We start from the raw sequence: 18,250 nt of genomic DNA on the forward strand, positions 1-18,250 counted from the left end.
GCAAAATCGGAGACGTCGATCATTGTCTAACCAGCCTGTATCATATCTGCAGGCAATAATCCCTCACCTGCATTAATTAATAATAATAAAAACAATTCTGCCACATGGCATTGTTTTGTCATTGATTACATCCCAGTTTGCAACACAGTAATACAACAGATACCTTATTTATTGATATTGATTGATTTCACTGTTGATCGATCCAACACCAAAGATTCTATTGTATCTTAAAAAAATGTTTCCAAAATCTTTTCAGTGGTTCATTAACACGTTGGATTGAGACATAAGAATATTGGTAACAATTCCTCTCCCAAGCTGTAGGGGGAACGAAGGGGAGGAGTCCTTTGATACCTACTGTAAAGGTGCTGGTTGAGAAGTAGCCAATGCTAATGTAATTCTTCAAAGTCAAAGTCAAAGTCAAAGTCTGCTTTATTGTCAATTTCTTCACATGTCAAAAACATACAAAGAAATCGAAATTGCGTTTCCCTCTATCACACGGTGACAAGACATTTATAACAAATTTGGTCCACAGACAAACATAACATTCAAGTAAACAACATAAAAAAAGTAAAAATAAGAAGATATATACAATGAGGAAAATAAGAGCAGCGATATTTTTTTTAAAAATGTGCAATTATGCATACTGTCGACAGTCTATGTAATGTGCAAAAAGACAGGCAGTAGCATAGTGGTGCTGGTTATGTAGAGCAGCAGAAATGTGTTCTTAAGTGTTTTCAGGACAACAAAAAGTGTGCAAGTGTACAAGTTGAGTAGTGCAAGGCAAGGCAGCCATTTTGGGTCCAAAGTCAAGGATATTCATGTTTATTGAGGGTAGAGGGGGAGAGAGTTCAGCATCCTAACAGCCTGGTGTATGAAGCTGTTTGTGAGTCTGGTGGTGCGGGAGCGCAGGCTTCTGTACCTCTTTCCAGAGGGCAGTTGATCAAACAAATTGTGAGCGGGGTGACTTGAATCACTCACAATTGTGGTGGCCTTGCGGGTGAGGTGGGATGTGTAAATGTCTTTCAGGGAGGGGAGTGAAGCACCAATGATCCTTCCAGCTGTGTTCACTATGTGCTGCATCTTGGTGGGTAACGCAAGATTACGGCAACGTTCATCAAGCTCATTTATTTTTAGTATGATTGTTTTGACCACGGTTAACAACTCTGGGCTAGCTAACCCACAAATGCATCAGTAATGTTAACTGTATAGATAGACGACTAGTCTAATGGAAATTCAGCTAGCTAGCACACCCCTGTCTTCTGCCTCAGTCTACCGGCTCTGCGAGGCTTCAGTCGGGGTGAGAGCTGACAACAGCCCTGGGGACACAGCCATTCAATCAAAAATCATTAACTTGAACAAAAATGAACAAGTTTGTATGGAAAGCATCAGCATCATCAGAAATACCAGCAACAGTTTAAAGTGCAAAAAGAAAAGAAGCAGTGTGGATGCCAGTTGATGCCAAGGTGAACATAATGAGCTGCCATTGGCCTTTTGAGCTAAACATTTAAAAAAAACTTTAAAAAAAAACTACCACGTTAAATCTATCAACATAATTAAGCCATGTCAATATGTTACAAATGCCACCCCGCCAAATACACCACCAAGAACCAAAACAACAATGCAAATTTTCAGTATGTTCATGTTCACAGCATGGTAGCTAACAGTGTTGTGCAAGATTCTTTGATAAATGTAATACATTATAGATTACTAGTTACAGTAATTTTTTTTCTACTTTTGCATTACTTGAAAGTTACTTTCACCAAATTAATACCGGAAATTTGAGTAGGCATCTACTGTAGCGTGTGAGTTTCACTACTGGATCAATAAAGTCTCCTCTTTATCCATTTTAATAAATCATAGATTACTCTTAAAATTTTGTAAAATGTATATGAATTTGCGAACTACAGCTATATAAATAGCTAATTAAAACGTACAATAGGCAAGTAGGAGAAAATGAAAATACTCAATTAAAACAACCCCTCAGTTGTATTGAAGTATGGCAATGTTGTAAAATGTTTGTAAAGCACTTGAATAAGTCATTTCTGTTGTTTAGTTTAAAACTAAGGTTGTCTAAAAGAAATGGTCAATTCTAGTGTGAGTAAAACTCACTGCTTACAGTATTTACAGTACTTGATTTACAGCTGATATGTGAAAGTGTGCATAACAGGAATTGAGTTTTACTGCGAACCGTCACGGGAAGTGCTTTTATTTTGAAGCAACCTACACGAAAGTTTTCTGTTGTGTACTCTTGCTAGCTTACTAAAATAAACGTGAGACGGTAGATGCAAAACATGTTCGTCAAGCTTAAGTTGTTCACTTTCTGGTTTGTTAAACTGCAACATACTGAACAAATGGTCACAGTAAAAGACACGGTCGTCATTCGAAGCCATTCCACTACAGGCATATAAATATATATATTATATACTTTCGCCCAACGTTCTCTAAAGATTGTAACTTTTAGAGAACGTTAAGGGAACGTTCCGAGAACGTTCGCTGTAACCAAAAAACGAACGTTCCCGGAACGTTAAGAAAACCTTCCAAATAACCAACAGACAACCAAACTACAACCAAAACAAACCTTCAGGGAACGTTCCCACAACCAAAAACGAACGTTCCCAGAACGTTCAGGGAACCAAAAAAGTGTTAGCTGGGTAGTTAATCCCCACGGATAAAAAAATGCATTGATATTATGTATAGCAAGCCTCAACATTATTTCCGACATGTTTCATCTGTCAGCAGCTCGGACACACTGCTGTCCGTGCCGACTTACCGTCACCTAGTGGGAAACAGATGTTGTCCGTTCCGTCTCTGGCTCTGACCGGAACAGAGACGGGACAGCGATTGCTTCAACACAGCATAACTCCTGAAAATAAGATCCATCTCGCAAATGTATCTGTCTCTGCCGTAATCTCAACCATCTAATACAGTAACAGGAGATACGGCATTTTTTGGTGAATTCTCTAAAAAAAACAAAAAACACCGCTAAAAGTTGAGTTCAAATGCGTTGTAACCCGCGGTACTGAGATTATAATGAGAACTTTATTACCGAAATGTAATTAGTAATGCGTTATATTACTGCGTAACAGCAAAAATGAATACACTACTGTAATTGTGTTACGTTTGTAACGCGTTACTCCCAACACTGGTAGCTAACGTGGAAAAAACTATGACTTACTTTGAGTTGAAACTTCCCTCACTCAGGTCAGGTTATTTTGTCCACACCTTGTTCGGCATCTTCTTTGTAAGCTCTGCGCTCCTTATCGTTATTGTTACTGTGACTTTAAAAGTGCGCAATAATTCTAGTCGCAAGCTTTGAGTGTTGAATGTGAAAAATTAATTATAACTAGGGTTAGGCAAACTTTGCATGGTTGCCACCTTTGGAAACCGTGGCAAGTCTCTTTTTTCCGTGTCCAAGGAAGTAATGTTTCTCCGTACCAAAGTTGCCAATTAGCACTAGCTTGCTAGCTTAACTGTTCGGTCATAGTGGCTAACGTCCTTAGCATCAGGTGTTGGTTGTTTGGGTGTTTGCCGATGTTTCTTTGCTATCCACGTCGGCTTTGGAGGGATTTGACCGCATTTATTTTCTGCTGAGCCATTTCTAACTTATCACCACTGTGAAAAGGCGTCTAGGCAAAACCACTGTATTACCTATTATATTGTTTTCTTCTTTCAACTGGATGAGACCAAGGCTTGATTTCGTTAATTGGAGCAATAGACAGTGTGCATTATGGGTAATGTAGACAGGAGGGTTTCACAAGGAAGACGAATGCAGGGAATAAAATAGATATATCTGGTTCTGCTGCATTGATTTTCTACAATAAGATTGTTTATACATTTTATAACAATGTGTAAATGTAATTTATGAATATAAGATAGTAGGAATGAATGTGTATTATTTCGAACATGTAGCAAAAGTAATGTTAAGGTAAGGCAAAAGCCTCTGTTTGGTTAAAAGATGAGGAAATATTGTATCATGACCATAAATAAAAAATATAGATGGTTAAGGAATGGTTTAGCAACTAAAAGCACTTTGGTCAAAGTGTCATTGGCTAATCTGCTAATAGAGCCAATCATACTGCAGTAGCATTGGTCACTATGGACCTTTTGTGAACTAATACCAAAAACAGCCTTTCAGCTTTAAGGTGAGTAAGAAGCTTTATAAAGTGAAACATTTCAAATTGATATTTACTGAATCAATATACACATTTTACAAGAAAACATGCCATGGAGTGATGCTGCAGGAGAAGCTACCCCACATTCAAGACTCTTTTTCTTTTGGCTCGGTTAGCTCAATTGGTAGAGCTAGACGCTCATATATAGAGGTTTACTCCTCAACGCAGCAACCGCACCGGTTTGACTCTGACCTGCAACCCTTTGCTGCATTTCATTCCCCCCTCTCTCCCCCCTTTCATGTCTTAATCAATCCTATGGAAAATAAAGGCCTAAAATGCCTGAAAAAATAATCTTTAAAGAAGACTCTTTTTCTTAAGAGAGGCTCCATATCCAATGAAAAGGTTGTAACTTATTGTAACCACTAGAGATTGAAATGAGCCAGATATAGAAAGATAAAACACGCACATGAACATTTGTTCAAATGTCAGTGACATGCCTATCGTTGTTTCTCATAAAAAAAAATGTTAATCACTCGTTTACAACTCACAAAATTGAATTATGCTGGTCCAATTATTCATGTGTAGTGAATGCAATGTGTCATCTCTATTTCCATAAAAAGTGAATTTCCTAAATTTCATGGTTTGATGTTAAACCGTGTTTTTTATACTGTAGCACGTTATGTGAACCTTTTTTGGAAAGAATAGATAGTGCTGCTGGAAAGCTCAGTATGTTTTTTTACAGCTTAAATCACCCAATCAAACAAAAACACAGTAAGACATAAAAAGTGTAATGTAGCTAAAATACAATTTATTCCTGCTTTAAATTCACAATTATTACAATATTTAGAATTCCGAGTACATTTAAACACTTGCCTTGTGCACTTTAATGAAATGTAATGAAGTGTTTTACATCAAGACACAAGACATCCACAGTTATTAAAGATTTTGGTGGTAGTGCAGGCGTTCAGTATACAACTTCCAGTTTGACACACCGTACTGTAGATACAGGTCAGAAGACCAGTCGAGCCACAAGCCAAGACAGAAGAAATCTAGTCTCATCCCTCTTAGCAAAGAAAATATTTCTTAGTTACCTTTCCCTGATGAGGATGACAACAATGCTAGTTATTTCTCTGTTTTTAAGCACAGACTAACAATGAATACTTTCTACCAACTTTCTGGTTGTAGTCTGACAACAAAATAAGTCCATGTTTGTGAAGAATTCTGTATAAGTGCCTGCTTCCAAGTGTTTACAGGTAGATGATGATGCAGTTTTGTCATTCAAAGGAGGCACTTGGTCCTAGAGAGCCAAAGAGAGGATAAGGAAATTAAAAAAATAGTTCAACTTCTGAAAAGATTCAAAATAATTTCTGGGTTATTTTGCTTTATTTCATAGATTGACAATAGAGAGCAAATGAAAATATGGGCAGTACAAGATATGAGGATCAAGGTTCTATAGTAGCCATGGCATAATTGATCATTATTTCTAATTTCAGGGTATTTAAAATGTCCATTACAGAAATTCTACAATTCCAATTGTTTAACACACAATAAAACACCTGTCACAAATCTGTAATATTCAAATACGACAACACTCGGACAATATATGATGCTTTAGTTGATACTTGGTTGATTGACAGAAAACTAATTTCCACATGTAGCCATATATTCATTTACATATTTAATGATAATATATTTTGAGAATTCCCTTTGACAGATATAAAAAAAATGTAAAAGACTACTGCTAATTTGGTTTCAAAACACAATGATATTGTTTAAAATGTCTCTCTTTATCTACAGTATAAGCTTCAATGAGTCCAGCAGTACTGATGTACAGAGTGCTAACACACCATGTGTCTGCTCTTTTGCTCACATAGGGCCGCGCCTCTTCCGTCTGCCAAATGCCTGGGCACCCACGTTGGTGGGAATGAAGTTGTTGTGTCCCAGTCCTCCTGACCGACTCAGGAAGTCAGCCAAGCGATGGGTTACACAGGTGGATGTGTTGCATGCCCGCTTCTGAGTTGTTGCATTACTTGCAAAAATGGAAAAGACAGTAAGCAGAGATTATTATGATACTCAAGACACATGTTGAACAGTATTGTTTAGCATCAACAACCAGTTAAACACAATGAGAAGGTATACCGACAATTGTTGTGCATTATATGTAGTCCTTGCTTACCCTTTTCTGCATTCATTTTGTTTTCCATGACTTATGTATGTTTTTAATCGTGAATGAATTCAAAAACCGAGTTCCATGTATAGATAATTTTATTTAAGGGGAAACATACTTACTATGAAGAGAACAATTATTTAATAGCAATGTTTTTTAGCTCTTTCTAATTTCTTTTGTAACGTGCAGAACCCCGTAAGTGACATTAAGTTTGTAGCTAATTCTAAGTCTCAACAATGTCAAAGTCCAATGTGTGCCAAAATTAAAGCAAGAGCGTTTCCATGAAGTTAGTCAGACAAATAGGCTCCACATGCATCTGCAGTCTTGTGAATGGATGAATAAGCATCTGCTAACTCAGAAAGACAGACAGAAATAATAGATTTAGAGAGTTTCAGTTGTATGAGTTGTCATAGTTTTCATATTGCTCGGATAGACTTCGCTTCTTTCCAGGCGTCCCTGCTCCCACGTTGGTGCGGGGATAGGTTTGGAGTTTGTGAATATCCTGGGAGAGTTTGCCCAGCACACAAGTGCTTAAGCCGGTGCAGCGCTTAGACATGGGTCTATCCAAGCTGTTAGAGACAAAGACAAACATGCAGAAACAGGCTTACAGTAACCATGGCATGCAGATAAATATTAATAATGACATGCATGACGTTTTTCCAAAAAGTCATGCGTTAACTTAAAAATTTCAAATGCATGCTAACAGATCCAACAGGCATACAAAAAACTCTTGTGAATAAAAATGTTATTATGTTGTCATGCTAATGTGCATTGTCTTCAATAATGTCTATCATGCATGTTCTCTCATGTTAGTTGATATCAATCTCTCTTCAGTTTTCTGACCGAAGTCAGGCACATCATTTTATACTGAATAAATGGATGGATGAATGAATGAATAAATGAATAACTGCAGTCCATGCATTAAGTGATTATGAATGAGAGTTAATGTACATCAATTTCACTGTATACCTTGAATAATAATAAACACCAAAGTTGGAGCTGTTGAGCTTATTAAAAAAGTGTGTTATATTTTGCAACTGATTGTAAAGGGTTTACATAGATAGATAGAAAGTACTTGAACTTTATTATAATCACTGTTAACTATACTAGGGTGATACCTAAACATTTTGAAAGCCCCACCTGTTTCCATCCGCTGTGTCTTGCTCATCTGAAGTTATCTTCATGAACTCCGTGATAGTTCGGAGTAACCTTTGGGCATCATCCTTCGATAGTATGATTCCATCTGACATAGACTCCTTACTAGTTCTGAAAATACACATCACGGTAGATTAGAATGGACCCACTAGTTCTGGTTCTGCAGCATCAGTGGTTTTAAAACTGTATAACTTGTCCAGGCAAATACGGTAGCGATACAATTCAAACTTTGTGTAATCTGATGTTATTGTTCCTTTTAAAAGCCCAGGAAGTAAGTTAAATGGCATTTTTACATCCATAAACAAGCAAACTGATCTTTGGAATTGAGTTTATAATGTGTAAATACCTGTAGTGTCAATATTTCATTAGTTATGGTAAACAAGGAATAGCGTTAATTATTAAATTATCATAAACACATCAAAAAGTCAGACAAGATCCCAACGTTTTTACAAAGGTAAGTATGTTTTATACTTTAAGGAATAATGCCACAACTCTGACCTGGATGGAGCGGCCTGTGTAACATACATCTGACAAATGATCAGTGCATTGGCAAGCAGGAGAGTCCAGAGTTTCTGCATTATCATGATTCCCTGTGGAAAACACACAATACCAAATGCAAGGAAAAGTTTAAAAAATTAATTTTGTGTGATCTGTGTCCACAGCATTTTTTTTCTACGGACTTTTTCATCTACTGCATGCATTCACTACATGAATCCTCTACCTGTCACTCTATTACAATCCCTCGCTTTGAAAGCAGCTAAACTTGCAGAGACAGATAGAAGAGTTATTGGTGATGTATTACTCAGACTGGACGCTTTGCCAGTAGCTATAACAGCAGCTCTGTCCATTAGTAGAATTAGCTGCAGCCTGCCATGGATATAGAGTATAACATCATCAAACGAACAATGCTGCATCTCCCCTGTGTTTGCAACCTGTAAATCCACCGGTGGTTATCCAGTCTACTACAAACACATCCTCTGATTTTAAACAACACAATTTGCACAATCAACTTATAAAAAACAGTCTTTTATCTATACTCACCGTGAGATAGTAGATCTTCTGGTAATGAAGAATTGAAAGATAGTCTCATCTGCTGAACATTCCCCACAGTGCAGGGTTTTATATATGTTCCCCCTGTGGGTTTCTGTATTAAGCGAGTGAGTGCCTGATTGAAGTCTATTGGCCAGTCAAATGTTGTACCTCAAACTACTAGCCAATCAGAAGTCCTACATCACTTATAGCAAGCCAATAAAAGAGTTTGTATGCAAATGACGTCAATGTATGTTCATCAATGTGTCTAATTCACAGAAATCTGCCAGGTTTTTGAATCAGTTGGTAGCATCATTTGTAGTTAAGTTATTCTTTTACGCAGGGTAAGTGGGTAAACAAGAAAGAAAGAACTCACTGTCATAGTCAATGTTTCATGTTCTAGAGAATTAATATGGTATGTGAATGTGGACCCACAATCTCCTGATATTACACGATGTATAATTATAACGGTGAGAGAATTTAAACATAATTCACCAGTGCCTCCTTAAAATAAGTCAGAACCATTTTTAAAGTGGTGCTATTTCATCTTTAGATGGTTAAAGTGTTCATCCTAACTTGGGCCAATGAGAGTCACGGGTTCTAAAGTTGTCCAGTAACTACTTTTATACTACCACATGATTTCAAACATTTACATAGACAGTGAATGTTCACAAGTGAATCATATTTTATTACATCACCAGATGGCAATGTGCTAAGCAAAAAAAACATTTTGTTGCAGTCACTCTAGTTGCATTTTTAGTGTGGCAAGGGGAACAAGGTCAAAGGCCAAGCGCATGGCTCAAACTGTGTGTTCATCAGTATGACATCTATGGAGCCAAAGAAATTGCTCCCTCACATCTTTCAAAATGATAATGCCCTATTTCACACTGCTGAACAATTTAGAAGTGTGTCGGTAAATAATAAAGTAAAGTAATTTGTCTCCAATATGTCATTGGATTTAATGATCATTGAACCTTGCTGTCAATTTCTGAAGAACAAGGTACAAAGTGGATTTTATCTTCCTATGTCTTTGTAACAAATTCTATTTCCAACTTAGCAGAGAGGAATATTTTGATTGTGCTCATTTTCATAACTTAAACATGGTTAGATAAAATAATTAATGCCTTTTTTGTCTGGGAATAGCATTACATACTCTCCGTGGATAAACTAACCCTTCATAGTCTAAAGTAGTGCCCATCCAGTTTCTCCGGAGAAATACTGGGCTGTTGGTCTCTTGCCATCTTGTCATTTCCCTTTATGTAACAATATTGGAGGATGTGTCATAAAGCCCCCTGCCTCCCAGTTAGTTTTTGCGTCACAAGGAAATTCATTAGTGTGGATGAGCCTTACAGTACTATTGAACAGACCTTCAGGCTCCCTACCAGAAGCACTAAATTAGTCTCCAACAGCTCCACATAATGTAAGAAACTGCTCATGGTGCACTAAAGACTTTAGAACAAGAGATTCCAACTATACACACACAATGATTATGGTTTTGATCTCAAGTGCCTTGCCAGGAAATGTGAAGTTCCTGCATTTATCTTCACTCATCTCCAGTTTCTCATGCAATGTCAAGTAAGCCATATATGTGAAGATAGAAAATGATGTGTATGTTTTAAAGATTATGGATGTCAGTGCTCCAACAATCGTACGGTACTGTTTGCAAATTATCCAACATAATTGTAATGGCAAAAGATAAAACTTGCGTGAACTTGTCTCTAAAGCCAATAAGAAAGATGTCTCAGTCTCCATTGAAAGTGACGACGTTCACCTTCAAATTCAACTTCTATTTTGTCCTTGAAGGGCGATTGGGTGGTGCAGCAGGTATAAGCACATAAAAGACAACTAAATAAAGGCAAGATATACACACAATCATGAGTGCAGTGTGGTGGGGTGGGGGGGTAATAGAGTGAGCCTGAACAAGAGTAAAAACTGGAACACCACTGTTACAGTATGAGAACAAATATATAAAAGTACAAGGTGCATGCGCGGCAGTGACAAAGCAGCCTACACCGGGTAGGAACAGTGTTTATCAGCCATACAAGATATTCAACAACAACCATTGTCAAGAACAACATCAGCATCCAGTACGTTACATCGCCAACCTCTTTTGTCAACGTCTCTGAGAGAAGGTCAGACTCAAGACAGATTCAATATACTATGCTCATAAGTTTATGAAGCCACGCTAAAGATGACTGAAATGAGGAATAAAAAAAAATAATCTTTTGTAAATTGATCTTAATGCCTTATAGGAAATAAGGATACCAATTTTCTTTGTGAATGAAAAATCGTAAATAATTACATTTTCTTTCTGAAAATACAGGGGGCATAACATATACACATGAGGTACTTTCCATAAAATCCACTCTCAATGCATATCAATCCAGCCATTAGGCTTGTTGAAATAGAACCATGTCAGTTTCTATGTATGGTGAAGTGTAGGGGATGATGTGGGGCTATTTTAATTCCAAAGGCCAAGGGAACTTTATCAGGATGCATGGCATCCTGGATCCGTGAAATAACTGGCCTTTAAATATAAAAATCTACTTGCTTCTATGGGAATTTAACATAGGGGTGCACATACTCATTGCCCCCTGTATTTTAGGGAAGAACACTTGTACTATTATTACACACTGATACATTATTAATTCACAAGGAAAAGTTAGTGGGTTTGTGTCTAAAATGTCCTTAGTTTTCTGCACATTTAAGTAAAGGAAGGCATTGTCACACCAATCTACAAATTCACCAACTACAGGACCATGGCTCTTTTCACTGTCCCATAGGAGGCTGACAATTACAGAGTCATCAGCAAACTATGAAATCAAACAGTTTTTGTGCCGACAGCAGCAGACCTTAGTACTAAGAATATAGAGAGAGGGGAAAGGACACAGCTGTGGATGATATCAATTCCCCAGACGTGCATCCATTCATACTTACTCTCTGAGTTCCGTATGTTAAAAGTCAAGAATCCAGCCTGCAATGGTGAAAACTACACAAAATGTATTGGTAAGTTTATCATTTAGAATGTGAAGCTGGATCGTGTTAAAAGCTGACGACAAGTCCATGAATAGACGCTTGGCATGTTTTTTGTTTCCTTCAAGATGGGGTTTAACAACAACTCAAGATCCCCCTTACACTCATCTGAGTAAGAGGAAATAATCTCCACACTGTTTTGCTGTCACGCTGCTCCCTCCCTTGATTCACCACTGCCTGCTTTGACCAGGGACATGAGTTGAGGCAGAGAAAATACATTCCAAGGGGAAAAATGTATTGTCAAGAATGCAATTATCTCACACTGTTTACATGCACGAATTGGCCTGGAAAATTAATTGCAACACAGGAGAGCATTCATGATAGAGAGGGCAGTGTTATGCTCAGTGCAGTGCTCATCAGCAACTCAGCTGAATGAGTGTGAATGTGTCTTCTCCAAAAATGAAGCAGCACCGTTCTTGACTGGGAATAAAAAGCCCCAAAGAGAATTTCCTTTATTGCGCTCTCATACGGACCTCTTGCATTTTTCCACTTATTGAAATGATCCCGCCATTAAATATTCAATATTAAAGTAAGCAGATAAGGATTGTGAAAGTGTGAGCGCATAAATGGATCATTCTGAAAATGAACTGTACATCAGTCCTATGCAAAGTCTTCGCCGTTTTTAGCCTCCACGCTCGTGTTGAGCCTCAGAGGGCAAGCTGAACAGAAGCATTAGCCCCGGCAGAGGAGACCTTGAATAAATCTCGACATTATGAGCAATTACTAGGTCAGCAAGAATTAAATAATAAATGTGCTCCTGTCCAAGAATGTAGACAGATCCTTAATAAGAGAGGAAAAGGATCACAGGAACCCAGATCTTTTTTTTTTTTTAAGATTTTTTTGGGGGAGGCATTTTAGACCTTTCATTTAACAAGACAGATGAGGACGTGAAAGGGGAGAGAGAGTGGGAATGACATGCAGAAAAAGGCCACAGGTCGGAGTCAAACCGTTGCTTTGCTTGTAAACCCCTATTCAAGTGCTCCACCAAATGAGCTAACCCGGCTACAGGAACCCAGATAATTTGTATTAGGAGATACAATTGTGTTGGGAAGAAAGCAGTCAAAGCAGACACACACAGATAAGTACCAAAATAGAACATAATAGATGTTTATTGACATTTGCACAAGTACATGGCCATACCAGTAGTTTTTGTGCATTGCTCTTACAGTCAGCTCTACAAAAAACATAAGAAGAACAAAAAATACGGTAAAAAATATATAACTTTATAAATAAAAATGAATATAGATATATTGTTGTTGCACTTGAGATTTTTCACAATGTCTTATTGCACACAGAAAAAACACTGATACTGTTGTATGTATGTATTGCAGGGTAATTCTTTCACAGCTGTTATTGTAGATGTGGTGTGTGGTATGTCCTTGCCACTGTGCAACGAGCCTGACAGCAACTGTGCTACCTGATCTGCATGAACACATTCACATGTCCACTTACCTAAGCACAACATATTCATTTGGAACCACAAAATTGATGGAAATGGCAGTATGATTCCATTTGCACTAAAGTCAGCTTTTGATATAAAATTACTTGCCAGGTTATAAGTATTAATCACATCTTTTCTGCAGTATTAACTTACCCATTTCAAAATCTTCCAATCCTGACAATTCTTCACTAGATAGCATCACAAACAATACAGTGATATTGATAACAAAGGACAATGTTGAGAACAAACAGCAATTATGTGGAAAAGTCTAAAATGGACATGAAGGGCCTAAAAGTAGTTTACACACTGGTTTCTGCACCTTTGAAAAGAACATAAAATTACAATTGAGCCTCATGGAACCATAGAAACAAAGTGAAGTGTCCATTAGCGAACGGAACCAGACCTGCTGCTCTCTATTAGAAAGCTGACCAAACCTGACCTAATATTTAAACACCTGGCCAGTAGTTGCAGAGGGATTACAAGACCTCTTCACCTTCCTGCCACTGTCATTATGTTGTTCGAAAAAAGAGGTTCTGGACAGCATTACCACAGAAGGTTGGTAATTAGATTTTCCCCATGCACTTGATAATTCCAGTCATCCGGATGGTAAATAATTTACTGTAAAACCACAGTGATCAAGGGACCCACCCAAACGAGCATGCCACACAATATAGCAAAACTGGGAAGAACCTCAAACCTCAAATGGCCTTATAATGTAAAGACTGCTGCTGTTTTACCACACACACAGTAACTGTATTAAATCTTGTACATTAATATGCAAGAAATACAATTACCACAGGATAGGATTGGGCGATACGGCAATCTGTATACTGTAAACCATAAGACAGTATAAATTTGGCAGATACTTGTCAAAAACATTTATGTCTTTGGGCACCCAGATAGCTCAGTTGGTAGAGCGGGTGCCCATGTATAGAGGTTTACTCCTCGACGCAGCCGGCCCGGGTTCGAATCCAGCCTGCGGCCCTTTGCTGCATGTCACTCCCCCTCTCTCTCCCCCTTCATATCTTCATCTGTCCTGTCATTAAAGGCCTAAAATAATCTAAAAAAAAACATTTATCTCTTAGAAGCTATTCCTTTAACATGTATAGTAGTATTAGGCGATGAACTATACCGTCATTTTTAAGGTATTGATGATACTTGCAAGCTGGTAAAATCATCAGGGCCATTTTTTAAATTTTCAGAAGTTCCCTTCAGAACCAAAGAAGACATTTTACAACTGTTTTCACAGGCTGAGTAGACCTCCTCGTGATAAACTGAACTTCATGTGTAAAATTGGTGTACTTTAAAGAATATATAAGTATTAATCTTTATTGCCTACTTCTACCTCGGGGTGTAAGAACACATTGATTATTTTATGTTGATTATTTTAACTTTTGTGTCAAATATTTTTTAAATAACTGTTTTTTTTTTTTTCTGAATCCATTTTTTCCAAATATGGTCAACATTAACCACCTGGACCCTCTTGTTGCTGGTGTTGTGATTAATCCAACCACTGAGAAGGTAATGCAAGAGTGAGAACATGATTATTTGATTAAATTTGACAGATGTGTTTAACGCTTCCAGAGTAGCTTTTAAGTCTGTGGAGCTGGCAGGAAGCAAAGAAGTAATTTGCAAGAATGTCCTCATTAGATAGCCCTAACAAATCGGAATGACTGGGAGAGGTCTGTAGAGGCCATTTGAGGCATCTAAAAAAAAAAAAAGCTTACCAGCTGCTCAGCAGGCAGGAACGTCTGGACAAACAACTTCATATCTAATGAAGAGTTAGTCGTGATGAACTGATCGCACAGCAAAGTGGACAGTATGGTTCTCTTAAAGTGCAAATTGGTTAAAAATTAAAACCCCATTAATGAAATTTTATTTACCTGGATTAACCCTTGCAAACTCTAGCTATTCACGACGTTCATCTACAGACGGTACGGGCAAAAGGTGTAGACAAAAATGAAACTGTATAGTAGTTAAAAGGGGTTATGTCAAATGTATTGGCAACTTACAAAACAAAACAAATAATATTCAGACTTATCTGGCTAAAAACTAAGGTAAGAACTAAAAATCTATGCCCATTTTTAGAACATCCACACACAGTCCTGCACTGTCTGGAGGAGTCCAGGTTCTAGCTAACAGGGTTGAAGAATCTTACACCAGTATGCAACTTTGGAATGTGGTGCCTGCCTTAACCTTTGACCTCTAAACGCAGTGCATGAACTAACCTTTAACATGCAGGTGAAGGAAACTGCAGCAGCTTACTGGGGCAAAGTTTATTTGCTAAAAATAAATACAGGGTTACACAAAAAAGTGTTTACTTTTCATTAAACTAATTTAATTCAATTTTGACCAAAAAATTGGCTTTTAAAAAACTTCTTTCAATCTAAAGATCAAATATTATTTGATGCATCACTTTTAACAATTTCCATATAAAAAAACTGTTACCATTTCTGTGGGTACATTTTGTAATGTTGTGGTTGATGTGGGATTCGGTGACAATTTCAAAATGTGTGTTTCAGTCAGTTTTCCTTATTTTGTTCAAATCTTTGTCCATATGAATTGAAGCTGAGCAGGATTGGCAACATTATATGTAAGGAGTTGAAACTGGTGTTGAGTAATAACAGAATGTTTAAACAAGAAAATAGGTGAGCATATTATAGAAACCATAAACACATGTAATATGGTGAAAATCATAAAGAAAACAAAAACAGACTTTGAAGTTGTTGTATGATAACGTACTGTACATAAAAATAGAAGAATTGTTTCCTGCTCTTGTATTGTGAAAACTGACAATAGTTCCTTCATCCGGGTTTTAATAATTCATCACATGTGCATATAGTATATTGAAAAACAAATGCTATTCGAAATACTTTTCCATTGTGTCCCGTTCAACCTTTCATTTTACTTAACTTTTTAGGGAAGTTTCTTGCTGCTAAAACCACAATGTGAAAAATCACAATACTTGTGAGACTATAGGCCTTTGCAGCAAGATGATTATGTCTCAAAGTACATACATTGTGTACCATAAATACGGAATATTAAGACAACTCTCTGGACAGGCTTTTCTTGCCCCTCCTTGCATGAGCATGGTGGGGGGGAGGTTGAGTTGGGTTATCAGGGAGGCTCTGTTCACCTGGGCAATGACCCCAGAAGACACTTGGCTTACCTTCTGCTCTGACTGCTCTTTTTCCTTTTTCTATATTTCAATCTGTGCTCTGTTTCCTACATTCAAAGCTTATTTGTGGTATTACTTAATTTAGCCATTGACATATTGTTTAGCTACACTTTCTAGAAATACTTGTCTACCTCAAACTTTATTATGTTTAGCAACATACTAAGAACAACTGAGACAAAGTGGCCTGTAAACCCTTATACCCATTAAGTTGCCTGAATAAGTAATATACAGCAAAATACCTAATGAGCAATGTAAACAGTGCGGTCATGTGTTTTTAACTGTTATAACAACTGACAGTTACAACATGCTGCTTTTTGGATGCTTTTGGATGAAAATTACCCAAACGCCTTGATTGCTTACAGTACATCATACCAATTATATTTTAGCTAAGCATAATTTTTCATTGGGTGTGACTGCTTTTGTGTAGCTTCAACAGTTGAACCTAATGTTAGAGTTCTCTAACATACTTACTTTATCTTTATCTTTTGTATTGTCATATTATTGATCATCTTTGTTCTTTTAAGGATCCAAGCAGCAGCATTTAAAATTTCCAGAAAATGTGCAAGACCTTTTATTGATCTCACACATGCTGCAACCTATTCCATGTACCTCTCTCCTAGGAACGCTGCGTCTATGTGTGTGCATTTTTATCCCTGGTTAACAAACTCTTTGATGTCAATTAAGGGCACTGGTTGTGGAAGTCTGATTTATGCAGTGTTGAAAGTATCCCAAAACTCAACCTATAACCCCAAAAATGATGTGTAAAAAACATTTTTATTATTATTATTATTATTAAAGAGCAGAACAAAATTCACCAACAGTTGACTTTTCTGGCCAATCTTAGCAGGGGGCTATAAAATGTGCAAGATAATACATATGTGCTTAAGTTCCTCTGAGGAGAAGCAGAGGGAGTTCAGCTAGCTAACAAGAACATTATTGATCCAAGACAAAACTGAGAGAAGAGTGGGAAATAGTCTGAAAATCGCAAGTACCAATACATCTGCTACTTCAGCACCAAGGACAGTGCCATGGAATTATTAATACAGGTAAAGCTACAGTTGGTAACTTTATTAAAAAAAATAACTTGTCGTATTTTCTCAAACTGTCACTATATCCTAACGGTATACATAAATCACGTTCCTCTGCCTCCTCCTGCTGCTCTAAATAGCATAAGGAAAACAACCAGAGTTGAGAAGTATCTAACACAGTGCGATTGACTGCTTGTGAATTGAGGTCAAACTGTAAAACGTGGCAGCACTGATTAAATATGAATCAAGAAGTTGTTACTACATTGCCTATTTCTTGCCTCAAATGTTAATTTTAACTAGCATTTTAGTTAGCAATAATTAGCCTGTGCCTATGTTATCTCCTAAAATATAACTACAGTCTCCATCTTTGCAAGATTGGGAATGATTGAGACTTACAACTTTCAGACAGGTTGCTTACGTCACATCTATGACTGCAAGCTCAGTTAGAGGCTGCGCAGAAACGCTCAGCTATCGCCGGAAAAGTGCTTCTAATATCCTTCACTGGTCTCCTTCCCTCTGTCCATTTCTTATACTGTCTTTGGATGCGATGGCCAAAATGTTAACCTTTTTTAAACTCCATAGTAAAAAAAAACTAATGGGTGACGTCACTGCCGCTACTTCCTAAATTTTTAAAGTCTATGGTAATAAAAGTCATGAGTTTACCAATAAATATATAAGGAACTTCTTCTTCAGCAAAAGGAATATCACTCAAAGGGGAAAATTTGTTTGGAATTCTTTATATTTCAACATTCACTGGGAATCAACATGGCTTCCACCATCCAAGTTTGTTATCACCAATAAAGTGAAAGAATTACATTTCGAAATACTGCATAATATTTACCCCACTAAAAAATCTATTTTAAGATTTGCGGCTGTGAATAGTAAATGTGAATTTTGTAAAACTGAAGAAGAAAATATTATACATCTATTTTGGGAGTGTTGGTTCTCTGTGGAATTCTGGAAAAAAAATGGAAAATTATTTAAATATTAAAAAGAATGACCAGATTAAATTAGAAGCAAAATATGTTTTTATTAAATATGATCAAAAAAAAACAAAAATTACACAGGATTGTCAATTTACTAATTCTACAAGGGAAATTTCATATC

General features: G+C 37.1%; 1 protein-coding gene across 2 annotated transcripts; it reads right to left on the bottom strand.

Moving 5' to 3' along the window:
- Window positions 1-5,386: 5,386 nt before the first annotated feature.
- On the bottom strand, window positions 5,387-8,595 carry calca (calcitonin/calcitonin-related polypeptide, alpha). 2 transcript variants are annotated; one of them, XM_034884367.1, is made up of 5 exons: window positions 8,476-8,595; window positions 7,933-8,024; window positions 7,420-7,545; window positions 5,960-6,141; window positions 5,387-5,409 (listed from the first exon to the last, which is right to left on the bottom strand). In XM_034884367.1, exons 2-4 carry the CDS (start codon window positions 8,016-8,018, stop codon window positions 5,979-5,981), a joined length of 375 nt encoding a protein of 124 aa, XP_034740258.1. In that variant the 5' UTR covers window positions 8,019-8,024; window positions 8,476-8,595; the 3' UTR covers window positions 5,387-5,409; window positions 5,960-5,978. The 2 variants fall into 2 exon arrangements, with proteins under 2 accessions (XP_034740258.1, XP_034740193.1); XM_034884302.1 differs by lacking the exons at window positions 5,387-5,409; window positions 5,960-6,141 and adding an exon at window positions 6,360-6,848 and having other exon boundaries at window positions 8,476-8,586.
- Window positions 8,596-18,250: the final 9,655 nt, after the last annotated feature.

The sequence above is a fragment of the Etheostoma cragini genome, chromosome 1 (genome assembly GCF_013103735.1).
Source record: "Etheostoma cragini isolate CJK2018 chromosome 1, CSU_Ecrag_1.0, whole genome shotgun sequence".
NCBI classification, from domain to species: Eukaryota; Metazoa; Chordata; class Actinopteri; order Perciformes; family Percidae; genus Etheostoma; species Etheostoma cragini.

What these genes read in the sequence shown, in the direction of transcription:
- calca (XM_034884302.1), bottom strand. Translation starts at nt 8,018, where the DNA reads ATGATAATGCAGAAACTCTGGACTCTCCTGCTTGCCAATGCACTGATC. An exon ending in ACACAGGCCGCTCCATCCAG is followed by an intron (nt 7,546 to 7,932) that starts GTCAGAGTTGTG and finishes GTGTATTTTCAG; the next exon opens with AACTAGTAAGGAGTCTATGT. An exon ending in GACACAGCGGATGGAAACAG is followed by an intron (nt 6,849 to 7,419) that starts GTGGGGCTTTCA and finishes TGTCTCTAACAG; the next exon opens with CTTGGATAGACCCATGTCTA.